Source organism: Lactuca virosa, chromosome 9 (assembly GCF_052849685.1).
Source record: "Lactuca virosa cultivar CGN04683 chromosome 9, Lactuca_virosa_CGN04683_v6, whole genome shotgun sequence".
NCBI classification, from domain to species: domain Eukaryota; kingdom Viridiplantae; phylum Streptophyta; class Magnoliopsida; order Asterales; family Asteraceae; genus Lactuca; species Lactuca virosa.
The window spans coordinates 279,546,585-279,561,918 of record NC_136434.1 but is presented as its reverse complement, the minus strand read 5'-3'; the positions used below and the strand labels follow the sequence as shown (position 1 = coordinate 279,561,918).

The following is a 15,334-nucleotide window of genomic DNA, read 5'->3' as shown; positions in this document are numbered from 1 at the left end:
CCCACACAGTTTTTATTTAACTTTATGGTCCTTATGTTTTTGCATCGTTTATAATTAAACAATATTCACCCGCACAGACAGTGATCGTACAAGATGCTGCTACCACATAGTACAATCACGATGACTTATGGGATCATGATTATGGGTTACACACACTCGAACAACCGTTGAATGACAACCCTGAGCAACCGTCTCCAGGTATTCAATCGTCGGTTGTAAAAGAGATTCTGCAGGATGAATACAAAACACCCCTGGTAGCACCTCTTCGGTGTTCTATGCCCCAAAAAGTTATGTATATATGGTATAAATCTCCATGGATACAAATGAAGAGGAAATGAGTTGCACGCCAACAACCAACACCGTTGGACAATCTTTTAGAACTTGTCATACACACTCTATATAAATAACGGGATAGTTCGTTGTTGTTTACTCACCATTATCTGACCGATATTCAGACGATTGAATTTTGGACATGCTTATATGCGTATAGTCATGTAGGGTGGTTAGAATGTGATGTAAATTATATTATTATGTGCTCATTTCAGTATTTTTGTTTTTTTTTCGATAAAAAATAAGATCTAAAAGTTGAAAAAAATATTAGTTTCTTGGTTCCATGGTTAATAATGGTTTCTTATTGAACCTCACTATATATATATATATATATATATATATATATATAGAGAGAGAGAGAATATACATTACAGCCCAACCTAAGCTTAGGTACTAAACCTCTAAAATATGTCGTTTTAACTTGGTAAATATACTCGTTTTGGTTTCACTTGGTAAATATACCATCCTCGATAACATTTCTTTCTTTCATTATCGTTTTACCATCTCTGTTTTCTTTACTCATTTATCGTTTATTACTTCACCCAAGTGAACATTAAATTTTTCCACTGTCATGAAGGGCAAAGATAATCAATATTCTTTTTTCTTTATCTAAACCCTAAACCCTAAACCCCAAACCCTAAACCCTAAACCCTAAACCCTAAATCTTAAACCCTAAACTCTAAACCTAAACCCTAAACCCTAAACCTAAACCCTAAACCTAAACCCTAAACCCTATTGTGTTGATCTTGAATTTACATCTTCAAGTATTAATCGTGAATCCACTAACCGTAATCTTTATATAGTAAAACAATGTATATTCAAGAAGTTTAGTACCTAAGCTTAGGTGGGGCTGTAATGTATATTCCTTTTTCCCATATGTATATATATATATATATATATATATATATATATATATATATATATGTGTGTGTGAAAAACATTGTAAAAAAGTTTTAAAATGTTGTACAAAAACTTTCAAAAAAGTTACAATTTTCTTATATAAAATGTCTAAAAGAGATTTAAAAAAGTTAATGTTTACCGAAATATTAAACTTGGGCATTTGCAAAGTTTGAATCAAAACCATAACAAAATTTAAAATTTGGATAAAAAATTTAAAATTGTGACTGGCCGATTATACATGGTATAACACGTAAAGTACATAAGAGTTAATAGAATATGATTAAGATATTTAAAAAAAAAAATTTACATGCGTGAAATTGATTTTAGTATAAGCTTATAAGATTCACTTCGATATCTTTAGAATAATTAAACTCTAAGGGTTTGTTTGGCAAAAGTAGCGGTTAGCTGAAAGCGGATAGCAACTAGCTGGTAGCGTGTAGCGCATAGTGGGTAGCTGGTAACGAAAAGTTGTAACTTTTATTTGTTATATGATTGTTTGATAAAAATAGCTGAAAACTTTTGATGTATATAAAATTACATAAAATGACAATTGCTTAAAAATAAATAAATATATAAATATATTTTTAAAGGTAATTTTGGAAATTGATTTCAAAGGTTTAGTAGTGTTTTGTTAAACGCTATATGAAGTAGCTTTTACATTTATAGCGTTTTGTTTAAACTGAAAACTAAACATTCATAGTGTCAAACGAAGTTTTTTGTTTAAACTAGAACGTTTTGTCAAAAGCTAAAAGCTAGAAGCTTCCAAACGCTTCCAAAAACTTTGTGTCAAACACGCTCTTAGTCAATAGTAGCACATTTAGCGCGGATATTTTATATATTTTATCAACTTAAGTAAATGTTATATTTTGTTTAAACACGTAACTTTGTTAACTTAGTTTTTCCTCAAGGTTTTCTATTGGTATATAAATTTGTAAATCTTTTTCTTATAGCAATTTCTTTAAATTTATCTTTTATTTAAATTAATTTTTTTAATAGTAAATTACATGAATCATTCCTATACATATACGAAAATAAGACATTGATATTTATATTTATATTTATATTATACTATAAAATAAATATTTTTCTTTAACCACATACATTTAAAACTCCCATTACATTTTAATTTCTTTCTAATAATAATTATAAATTGATAAATCTTGTTAAACTAATGCAAACCTAAATTTTAATCACAAATTAACTAAACTTTAATATTAAAATATTATTTTTTACTTCTACTTATAAAATTACGTTTTTAACTTTTAACATATTATATTTAACATATTAGTTTGGATATGTTTTTTTATGTGAACATTGTCATTTTAAAGCCACAACGATTATATAAAATACTGAAACTTTTAACTTAAATATAACGGGTTAAGTTAAATTAAAATTTCAATTAAATTCAAAAGAAAATCTAAAGATTATTTTATATATAATTAAAACTTATAAATTAACGTTTTAAATGCAAAACATAATTTGTAAACCCAAATTAATTTGAAATTTATAACTATTGAGAGATTTCAAATAAATAGCTTAAAACTAACTTACAACAACAATACTTAAAAATAACCATATATAAAAAAAATTATATTTTTACCTTCAAAAATAAAAAAATAAAAATTTGATATTTTAAATAATTACAATGATAAAAATTAAAATGTTAAACAACTATTTTTTTTAAATATAACTAATCACAACAACAACTATAAATTAAAATGTGAATATATGTTATTGAAACGATTAGGATTATATATTTTTGATAGATGTGTGGTTTATCATATAATTCAAAATAATCAAAGTTTGGTATCTTTTTAGTATAAAAGTTATTATATCAAAGTTAACAACAACATCATCATATTTAAAAAACATTTAATTATAAATATTTAACTATTTAATTTTATTATTTACTAACGCTTGTTCTTTGTATAAATCATAATATCTAAAACCCATTACTTTGTAACTGATCCGAACTTTCACACCTTACACGTGTCACGAGTATTTCTTGTAGTAAGAGTAATATGTAATATATGTAAGATCACTTATCAAATCGTATCAAAGTATTTTATTCATATGTAGTGCCCAACCCATGCCCACCAACAACTTTTTAATATTTCTTTTGATTTTAAGATAGATTTGAGTTCAATAAATACACCAATATATTCCATTGCTACAAATCTACAACTGTTGGTTGACTCGTTGACTCGTTGTTTTGTAAGAACGCGGAAGGAGGTTGCAATCCTGCATGAGGCTTATACGAGGAGCTCCATAACTCATCTCCCTATCAATAATTTTACAGTAAGTTACACGTTTAGTCCTTATGGTTGGTACTTCCGTAGGTTTTGTCCAAATATTGAAAAATTAAGACGGTAAGTTCCAATGATTTTAACATCAATCACGTTTATTCTTCTTAGCTAACAGCCTAACACCATTAAGTGTTTCTGTTAAAACCAAGTAAAAGGACCTTTTTACCATTCTTTTTAAAATTATTATTAATTTTGTATCTTTTATATTAATAAATCTAATAATATTTAAAATGTAAATTGCAAAAAAATCACTATATTACCACAAAATTTTGATTGTGTCACTATATTTACAATTTTGTTGCAATATCAACCAAATGACCGGTACTATATGTTCTCCTAATAAACACTTTTCCCAAATTGCAATAATAATAATTTTAGTTATCCTTCCAAAACCTCCAGAGTTTCGCTAACTAGATTACAGAACGAGAAGTCGAATCACGAAGGACCGAGAGAGAGAGAGAGAGAGAGAGAGATGTAATAATTGGTGGAAAGAAATGAGGAGGGGTGACCCTCCTTTTATAGGGTTGTTTTTGCCTCGCAGTGTCGCGCCCTATAGAGGGCTGCGCCGTGGCCATGGGTTAGAATGACTTTTATTTCGTACACGCGATGTTGGATGTGTGGAGTCAAGTACATTTAACAAAACGTGTCGCGACACATAGAGGTGTGATGTGACTTCCACGTCACAATATTATCATGTCATTTATTTGTTAACGTGGTAGATTGATGGTAATAAGTCATTTGGTTGATATTGCAACAAAACTATAAGGGGTTGTTTGATATGCGTCTGACCGAGTGGGGTCAGACGTTTTTTGCTGACTCGGTCAGCTAAATCTGTTTGGTAAATCAATTTTGCCCATCTGACTCGGAAAGAAAGCTCTGGCTCGGTAAGAAGAAATCCAATGACTGACTGAGAAAGGAGGAAGTGTTACCAATCGTGCCCTTCCCTACGTTCTTCTTTCACGCCTCTGCGCCTCTTCCCCCCACCGATCGACTCCTTCTCCTCTTCTTATCAGGTACGTCTTCTTCTCTTCCATCGCCTCCATTCTTCTTCTTTAATCGATTCATAAAACCAATTTCATGAAATCGATTTTGAAATTGATCCATGAATTCTTGAAACCGGTTCATGAAACCATCTCGTTCATGAAAATTGTCTTTTAAATTGATTCATGAAACCATCTCGTTACCAATTGTGCTTTTCTTGTTGCGTCTTTTTTTTTTGTTCTCTAAAAACAAATGAACTTGGTTAATTTTGAGAAATTGGAATTTTAAACAACCTAATCGTGTATTGAATCCTTAATTGATCAAATATGCTTTTAACTTTCACATACTCCCACTGTCAATTAAAATCACACTGCAATTATCGATCATACCCCACTACAAAGTATTTGATTGTAACCCTTTATTATGGGTGTCAAGCCTTAATTAACATTTTCTTTTCCATCGAATTCATTTTTCATTCCCTACTCATCTCTTTTTGCTATTTGGATAGTAGCCTGTAAATTTAACCAGGCAATTGTTGATTAGATTTATATTTATTTCCAACAAAATAAACTTTTAGCTTACTGTACCATTTCTTTTGTAACTCTTGATGTTTCCTTAAAGATTTCAAACAGTTGATGAATGCCACCGTTATTGAACCTCAAATTAGTAGCCTTCATCTGTATCATCATTAGTAAACCAAATTCAACTACCTTTGACCGGATTGGTTGATTGCTTCTAGCATCACTAGTTTTTTGTTTCCATTTATGTTTTCTGAGAGGTAAAAGTGATCGCCAGCACCGATAAGGTTTGTTCTTTAATATCAGTTAAGTAGCTTTCTACTTCCATAACAATATTATGTAAGTTTTCATCTTCACCCTGTTTTTAATCTACTAGCTTTAGATTCATAGTTGTGTTTAGCTAAATGGTTCTTGCTTCCCGGTGATAGGTTCCCTTTTTGATATATTTTTGTTTTGGTCAAATAATTTGTTTTTGTTTTGGTGATATTTTTCATAGTTGAGGATGTTGACAAATTTGGATGGGTAAAGGATTTGCTTGATGTTATTTATATGGATAATTTTTTTTTCTGAAATTGTAATTTTTTTAAGTTATGAATATTATGATCAAATAACTTTTTGATAATGTTGGAAAGACATTGATATGTTTTTGATAATGTTAGTTAGATGTTGATTGTCAAGTGTTTTCATTCCTTTTCTTTCTCTTTTTATACATACCAAACAACATGGATACAAGTTTCGATTTTTAGGTTGTTGTGTTTGATATTTATCTCATAGATAGAGTTATGGATGACAATTTTTATTTGGATTTTAAATGATTTTTGTGTAATGTTTAGGATGTTGGTTTGGAACGAGGGTAAAATGGTCATTTGTCATCAGTCAGCACATCCAATCAGATGTACAATCAAACAACATGATTTCTTACTCAGTCAGGATTTCTTACCCAGACAGACATTTCACAGTCAGCACTTTCTCAGTCAGCAATTATCAAACGAGGCCTAAATGTAGTGACATAATTGAGAAAACAAAATTATAACGTGCTAGATTCATTTGGTTGATATTGCAACAAAAACTATAAATGTAGTGACATAATTGAGAAAAAAAAACACAATGTCAAAATCGTAATTTTGGTAAACGTAGTGACTCTATTGTAATTCAGGAAAAATGGTTACTGAGTGAATAGAGAGAACCGGTCATTTAGTTGATATTGCAACAAAAATTTAAATAATGTACCAACATAATTGCGGAAAAAAACTCGGTGTCATTTTTGAAAATTTATGAAAATAAAGTGACTTTTTTCTTTTTTTTTTTTTGCAATTTGGCATAATTAAACAAGAAAATGGATAAAAAGAAGGATAAGTTTTTACATTGGATATCATATAAAATTTGTCGATTGTAGCCTTGTAGGCAACCAACTCTGATGGATTTTGAGAGCAAAAGGATCATCTTATCAATTTTATTAAACTTGGACAAAAACTGTAATTGGCTCATAACTTTATCATTCCCATTCTTATATTTAAACTCGGCAACAAAGCTATAAGTACTCATTGATTCCCCTACTCCGTTTCAAAGGATGGAAATGGTGCGGGGTTAATCATCCATGTCCCAATCCCCGACGGATCCAGGGAATAAAATTCTATCCCATTTAGATTTTGGGTTTTTCCTTGCTCCATTCCCGACCCATCCCCAATCTATCAAAATATTAAACTCGACGTACGGAAAAAAAATCAAGTTTAACAAACAATCAAAACGAGTGGCCATAATTAGATTGTGTTTACACCAATCATAAAGTTTAACCAACATCAAAACGAGAAGTGATAACTTGGTATACATATAGTCAAATGAATTGATGATTGACAAACTTTTGGAATTGTGAATGTAATTTGAATACAAACTATTTTTCTCTAATTGTCTAATACATATCAATTCATGCTTAGTGGACTTAATTCAAAGTCAATAATATATATATATATATATATATATATATATATATATATATATATATATATATATATATATATATATATATATATATATATATATATATATATATCAGTGTTGTAGAAATCGGCAATGGCGGCCGATTATTCGACGATTAATCGATTGACGGCCTTGAACCGATTACGATTAGGGTGCTTGGCGGAAATTGGTCAAAATCGGTCAAACTCAGGCTTGGCAGTCCTTGGCGGGTCTTAGCGGTCCTCGGCAGTCATAGGCGGGAAATATTTAAAAAATTCAAAATTTTTAATTTTCAATATTACACCAAAATTTTAAATTTTCAAATTTTAAAATATTATACTAAAATTTTCAAATTTCATATTTTTAAAAGTTTAAATTTTCAAATAATTAATTTTTTAGGAAATACTAATTTTTTAAATAATTTTATTTATAATTTAGGGCCTCCGATTAATCCCCGCCTAGTCCAATTAATCGTTTATCGTCAGTCGACCGCCGAGCGATTTTTACAACGTTGATATATATATATATATATATATATATATATATATATATATATATATATATATATATATATATATATATATATATATATATATAAGGCTAGGTTCATTTGTAACTAATAAGTATTGTGTAACCGTGTAACTCGATTCTGACCATTAGATCAATGAAAATCAAAATGATTTTTGAGAGAATGAAAAAACAAAATTATTAATATACTTTATTCAAATAAAATGTCTTAAAGGGTATTATGGACATTTTATGTATTCTTATTTTAGGAAATTTCAAATTTTATGAGATCCCATTTGACTGTTTTTATTAGGGTTGAACCAAACTTTAGGAAATTTACAAACGCAATAATTAAATTATTTACTTCATTTTAACATTTTATTAATGAATACAATTTTCATTCTTAAAATTATAAGGAAGGAAATGTTGTCATTTTTCAAAGAATAGGTTGGAACTGATAACATTGTCATATGATTATAATAAAGAGAAAATACAAGGATTCTCAATGAAAAGCATAAAGACTACAAAGAAGAAAACGGATATAAATACTAGCTAGACAAAACCCTAATGAACTAAAGACTAAAGGGCCCATAAGCAAGTGGGCTAATAATATATAGGCTAACATCCCCCCTCAAACTCACAATGCTGCAACAATAAGCGTTGAGAGTTTGTCACATAAGAACCGAAACCGAGAAGCCGATAGAGCCTTCGTAAAAATATCCGCAATCTGCAAGGTTGATGAAACAAACGGAAGCGATATGGTCCCGAGCTGCAGGTGATGACGGGTAAAATGACAATCAATCTCAATGTGATTCGTCCGCTCATGAAAAACAGAATTCTTTGTAATTTGTATCTCACTTTTGTTATCATAATGCAAGGGAGTAGATGAAGAAATATGAACTCCCATATCTGCAAGCAGCCACCGTAACCAAATAATCTCACATGTAGTTACAGCCATAACACGATATTCAGCCTCTGTGGAAGATCCAGAGACAATGTCCTGTTTCTTACTTTTCCACGAAATGAGAGACTCTCCAAGAAATACACAAAATCTAGTGGTGGACTTGCGATCATGGCGATCACCATTCCAATCAGCATCATTATATGCACGTAACTCAAGAGAAGACGTCGAGGGAAACAAGAGGGTTTGAAACTGAGTGCCATGAAGATATCTCAGAATATGGAGAACAGCTCCCCAATGAACAGTGGTAGGGGCAGTAACAAACTGACTGACAACATGAACAACATGGGCAATATCTGGACGAGTAACTGTGAGATAGACCAAACTTCCCACAACAGTGCGATAAAGGTTTGGATCGGACAAAGGAACACCATCAGTAGGAGAGTAGCATGCATTGGTTTCAAAGGGAGTATCAACAATACGATTGTCAGAGAGGCTCGCCCGTGTAAACAAGTCAGATATATATTTTGTCTGAGAAAGAAGATACCCTTTCTTAGACTGAGCTACCTCAATACCCAAGAAATAACGCAGCAAGCCCAAATCCTTCATAGCAAATCGATGAGCTAGATCATGCTTCAAAGACTCAATAGCACCGTGGTCATCACCTATAATAATCATGTCATCCACATATAAGGATAGAAGAATTCGTCCTGCACTCGAGCATCTGACAAACAAAGCAGGATCGTGATTACTCTGGACAAATCCAAGAGAGGTAATCACTGTGGAGAATTTATCAAACCAAGCACGGGGGGCTTGCTTGAGACCATACAAAGCTTTGCGAAGCCGACAAACCTCACCCGACCGGTGCTGAATTCCTGGGGGAGGAGTCATATAAACCTCTTCATGGATATCACCATTCAAAAAAGCATTCTTGACATCCATTTGAAAAATCTTCGACTGTCGAACGGATGCAACTGCAATCATAGTACAGACTGCCGTCATCTTTGCAACTGGGGCAAATGTCTCCTCATAGTTAAAACCATACTGTTGAGAATACCCTTTTGCTACAAGCCTGGCCTTGTACCGCTCAACAGACCCATCGGCTTTTGTTTTTATCTTGTACACCCAACGACAACCTATCGTATGTTTCCCAGGAAGAAGGGAAACCAAATCCCATGTATGAGTCTGATGAAGAGCAGTGAGTTCCTCAGCCATAGCATTCTGCCAAAGAGGATCTAAAACAACTTCTCTATATGATTCAGGTTCAGACAGATGATGGATACTCGCTATAAATGAAGCAAATGGTCCTGAATATGTAGAGTAAGTAAAATCTGGAAGCTTGGTGGACTTGACAGGACGAGTAGATCTCCTGAGGGGTGGTGGTGGAGGTGGATCCTCAATTTCAACAATCGGAGGAGCATGCTCAGGAACAGGGGGGTTGAGGAACTCTCTAAAGAGGTGGGTATATCATGAGCTGAAGGATCAGGTGGCGTAGATGGATCTCGAGCCTCTATCTCTTCATTAAAAGGATCAATATGCAGAAGATCGGACTTCGTTACATTGTGGGCTGTAGCAAGAATTGAGTAGAAAGGAATATGTTCCAAAAAAGTGACATGCCGAGAAACATATAACTTCTGAATCACAGGATCATAGCAACGGTATCCTTTCTGTCCAATACCATACCCCAAAAATACACAAATAGCAGATTTCGGCCCTAACTTGTTCCTCTCAACATGAGGATGAAGAACAAAACAAGTACATCCAAAAACTCGTAAGGAAGAATAGTCTGGTAGATGACCATATAGCTTCTCAAAAGGAGACATTCCTGAATTCAATGAAGTAGGGATACGATTAATCACATACACAACAGTTAGGACTGCTTCTCCCCAAAAGGCACTAGGGACCTGCGCAGACAAGAGCAATGAACGGACAGTCTCAATAATATGACGATGTTTTCGTTCTGCCACACCGTTTTGCTGAGATGTGTCAGTGCACGAGGACTGGTGTATGGTACCATCAGAAGCAAGTAACTGAGTACAATCATTAGAGGTATATTCACCCCCTAAGTCACACCTGAAGCACTTAATCACAGCCGAATGTTGAGTTTTAACAAAAGCTCTAAAATTACTGTAAATATCAAAGAAATCAGATCTGCGTTTCATAAGATAAACTCATGTATATCAAGTATAATCATCTATAAAAGATACATAATATGTTGACCCACCCTTTGTGGATACTGGTGCAGGACCCCATATATCAGAATGCATAATGTCAAAAGGGGCAGTAGAACAAGACATACTTTTATTGAAAGGTAAAGCAGACAATTTTGCCAGTTTACAACCACTGCAATCAGAAATATCACAAGTGTCTAAATTACCCAAAACACCACTAGATGCTAAAAAACTCAAACGTGATACAGACACATGTCCCAAACGAGAATGCCAAAGATAAACCTCAGACGACAAAGGACTCAAACGGAAAGAAGATAAATCAATGTTGGAGGCAGCAACAGCAGACACTTTGAGAACCTCCAAGACATACAGTTCCCCCACCCTACGGCCGATCCCAATCACCTTTCGGGTGTGTTGATCCTGTATAACACAGACAAAATCAGAAAAGAACACCCAGTTACCAAACTTACATAACTGACTGACTGAGGCAAGATTCAAAGTAAGTTTGGGAATGTAATAAACATCAGGGAGAGTGATATGAGAAATAGAGACAGACCCAACACCCTCAACTAGCATAGATGTATCACTAGCAGACTTAACATAAATATATGACACTTGCGAAAAAGAAGTAAATGATGACAAATGAGGGGTCATATGATGGGTTGCACCAGAATCTAAAATCCACAAAGATGAGGGAATACCTGATGTACCAGATGAAGTAGGACCAGAGTGAGACATAGATGCAGACATGGCCGTGGGATTAGAAACCAAATACTGTCTGAAGCTCTCAAACACCTTGGGATCCAATGCAGATGGGGGCATGTTTCCAACAGAATCTGTATCAACTGGTGGGATAGCAGCAACAACAAACTATGGAGGACGAGGGATCCATGGAGGAGTACCAGATGAACGTGGCTAAAACTTCTGTTGACAAGAACTATTTTGTTGTCCCGACTGAGGTTGACCGGATTTACCCTTTTTGACTAACAATGGACACTGAGCTTTCCACTGATTCTTCTATTTGCAGAATGCACACTCATCATAAGCAACCCTTGAAGTTTGTCGGGACTGATTTGAGGAGACAGCAAGCACATCAGGAGCGGGAGTAGGAATAAAGGTTGCTTTAAACCCTTTATCTTCATGAGACTTGATACAAGTCTCTTCTGCAATTAACTCATGGACAACAGAATCAAATGAGGGAAGAGGAGAACGATGACGAATTGTTCCACGTAGACCTTCAAAATCAGAACGCAAGGCCATCAAGAACTGGACCAAGCATTGTTCTTCCCTTCTAGCAATGTAAGACTCAAAATCCTTTAACTCTTTAGATTCAATAAGAGCCAATTGATCCCACAGATCAGACATAGCAGCATAGAAATCTTGAATACTCTGGTCATTCTGTTGAAGGACACGAATATCATATTCTAACTGGTATTGTTTAGCAAAATTGGACTGAGTATACAGTCTCTCCAAGTGATTCCAATCTTCCTTTGCTATTTCATACTTAGCCAACTGCATACCAATGGACTGAGTAACAGAGGTATTAATCCAAGTAATAACCTTGGAGTTATCAGTCTCGCAAGCATCAAGCAACAAATCAAAATTCTCAGTTTGAGTCACTGAGGGTTTGGCTTTAGTCCCAGTGACATAGCCCCACATATTCTTCCCACAAAGGAAGTTCTTCATAACGTAACTCCAATACATATAATTCTTTCCATCTAGACGAGTACTGATTGACTGAAGGGAATCATCCTTTCCAGTCATGTTGACAGAGAATAAATAACCACAATAACAGTATAGCAATCTGAGAATGAAAGGAGTAACAAACCAGCGGAAGCAATCAATCGGACAACGAATCAACAGCGACAACGAATCAACGTAACAACGAATACTGACAACAACGAACGAATTAACAGCAACAACAAACGAATCAACAGCAACATCGAATCAACACATCAATCTGCTACGAACGAATCTACTACAGTAACCCTATAAAATTTCGATCTGTGCCACAGATGACTGCTACAAAGGCTTCTAACAACGTATCAAACCTCTGCTCTGATACCATGATAACATTGTCATATGATTATAGTAAAGAGAAAATACAAGGGTTCTCAATGAAAAGCATAAAGACTAAAAAGAAGAAAATGGATATAAATACTAGCTAGACAAAACTCTAATGAGCTAAAGACTAAAGGGCCCATAAGCAAGTGGTCTAATAATATATAGGCTAACAGGAACATAGTATTTAGATCAAATTCAATAAAAACTCTACTATAGTATAATCATTCCTAAAAAGATTTACAATCTTCATTAAAGAAACATTTTATTCTTGAAAGAATACGCAATAACATGCTTTATTTTTTAAAAATATCCTCCATTCTTGAAAGAATTGTGTCATTCTTTAAAGATTGTCACTTGTTCTCTTTCTCTTCGTATCAACCCAACCAAAGGCTGTATAAAAAACAAAAATATTTATAAGCAATAATAAAATACAATCAGAATTAAAATGAATGATTTGATATTACTAAGAATAAGAATCTGCGCTATAAACATACAATCTTGGAAAAAAGATTCAATTTAATGCATGCAAGTTCCACATTACTACCAGATTTACAAGTAAATAACAAAACATCATCTCCAACATTTCACAAAATGAATGCTTTGGGGGATTGATTTTTCAAAGAGAATGTACCATTTATCAAAATGAGTTGTTGAACCATAAGACAATCTTACCTTGCATCAAATACAGAAACCACCTGTAAATCAACAAGTTATAATATAAGATCAACTACAACTATGATAATTCTACCCTATAGTAAGATCAGATAAAACTTAGAAAACAAACTACTGATTAAATGTCTGCTTCTATATAGCCTGAAAGAGTAGCAACCATTGCATAATTAGTTCAAAACTTTTATCAAATTTATACTCTAAATTAATCGATCAAACACCAATTGAAAATAAAGATTGTAGTTCACGTTGAAAGTAGGAATATCGATGATTATGTAAAACATAAGCCAAAAAATTGCTTTTTGAATTGCAAATGTGAAAAGAATAGGAAAATTAAGTATGAAAAATTAAGAATTAAAAACTCACAAAAATTATTTGGAACAGAGCATCTCATTCAACTTAAATTCTTCAAACATAAAAGAGGAAATCAACACATACCTGGTCGATTAGGGTCCAAATCATATGAAATACCTTCCGTTTCTGAAGAATAAACCATGACAATGCCCTTGGGAAACGAATTCGATGTTGAATAAGGTCGATTAAGGCATTAACAAGACCTTCTCCGTCAACACGCTAAGTGGCAGACGTTCAATCAAAAACAAAAACAGGTCCAAATAGATTTTGATCGTTGATCAAGGCTTGTCGGGGAGAACGAAAAACAAAGAAAGTTGATGTCGGATCTTAATCTTACATGTTGTTGGTGGCCATATTTTGTTCGGAGATGAGGCAGTGATGGTGGTGAAGCGACGATGGTGGTAAAGCGATGGTCGTTCTCGGACGATGATGGCTGCCCTTATTTTCATGTTTGTCATCTTGTGGTACAAAGGTAGAGGCGGTGACAGTATAAAGATGTCGATCCTGTTACTGTGAATTGAATTAGATTCTCCATCATGAGTATGTATATGTATATAGAGAAAAGAGACATGAAAGAGGTAATATATAAGAAACGAGATAATTTGGAGTTAGTTACCTAAATTAATTGAATAAATTCAAAATATAATTAATTAATTATTGTGTTAATTTACTATAATACCCTAATCTAGTTTTTTTAAATGATTGATTGAGAATTAGTTTCACAGTTACACAATAATTGTTGGTTTATATATGATCCTAACCCTATATATATATATATATATATATATATATATATATATATACCCGATCCCGGCCTCATCCCTAGTTTTAGGCTAAGGGGGGATCCTGGCCCCATATCCGATATCCGTTTTTGCGAAGAATACCCGTCCCTGATTGGGGCGGGCCATCATCTATTCCTATTCGTGTTGAGAAGTGATTCGTACACAACAATTCATGTTTTATGGAGTTGTACAATAGAATACTTTAATGCACAAATTGTTATGTATGGAAAAAAAAATTATTGTATACGAATCAGTTTTTATACTCACATAAATTAACATGACTGCCGACACCCCTTGTGCAAATGACGTTGTAAAACACTTATGTGTCACGTGACAAGATAATATATGTAAGAATGGAGTTGAAAACATAACCAAACTGTTTAAGCAAACTATATAATTATGATTTGGACCATTTGATTAAAAAATGATTAAGATTAAAGGTGGTTATTAAACGTTAAAGCGGTTACAAAGTCACTTCATATGATTTGGTTATGTTATAAAGCCACTTCATGTATGTAAAGTAAGTTACCGAGATGAAGTAAAGTACATACTTATGTTATATGTGTGTATAATTTCTTTATACATATGGATGATGCATACGTACAAACAGAAGATGATAAAGTATATCAACCAAATAAATAGAAACTGATTAGTTTCCCAAATTAAGCTATTTAAAAGTTGAGAAATTTGCAAATTCAATTCATAAAACGACGAATCCTCTTTTCACATGTGTAATCTTTTTATCACCGCTTCCTATTATTTTTAGGTGATATGCAATGCTTCTTATATCAAACCGTTCGGGAAATTATAGCAACTGAAATAGCATTGAGTAGATCAAAACAATTCTGCTACTTCTTATGCTAGTTTGCTAGTTCAGTCTAGCAATTTGGCCCTT

General features: G+C 33.1%; 1 protein-coding gene and 1 long non-coding RNA gene across 2 annotated transcripts; both read right to left on the bottom strand.

Moving 5' to 3' along the window:
• Positions 1 to 11,587: 11,587 nt before the first annotated feature.
• LOC145140579 (uncharacterized) lies at positions 11,588 to 12,334 on the bottom strand. The gene has a single exon (XM_079074021.1). It carries the CDS (start codon positions 12,332 to 12,334, stop codon positions 11,588 to 11,590), a length of 747 nt encoding a protein of 248 aa, XP_078930147.1.
• Positions 12,335 to 12,725: 391 nt separating this feature from the next.
• On the bottom strand, positions 12,726 to 14,184 carry LOC145140417 (uncharacterized). Its single transcript, XR_013722162.1, has 3 exons — positions 13,742 to 14,184; positions 13,266 to 13,329; positions 12,726 to 13,024 (listed from the first exon to the last, which is right to left on the bottom strand). It is a non-coding gene; the product is annotated as an uncharacterized LOC145140417 (long non-coding RNA).
• Positions 14,185 to 15,334: the final 1,150 nt, after the last annotated feature.

What these genes read in the sequence shown, in the direction of transcription:
- LOC145140579 (XM_079074021.1), bottom strand. Translation starts at nt 12,334, where the DNA reads ATGACTGGAAAGGATGATTCCCTTCAGTCAATCAGTACTCGTCTAGAT.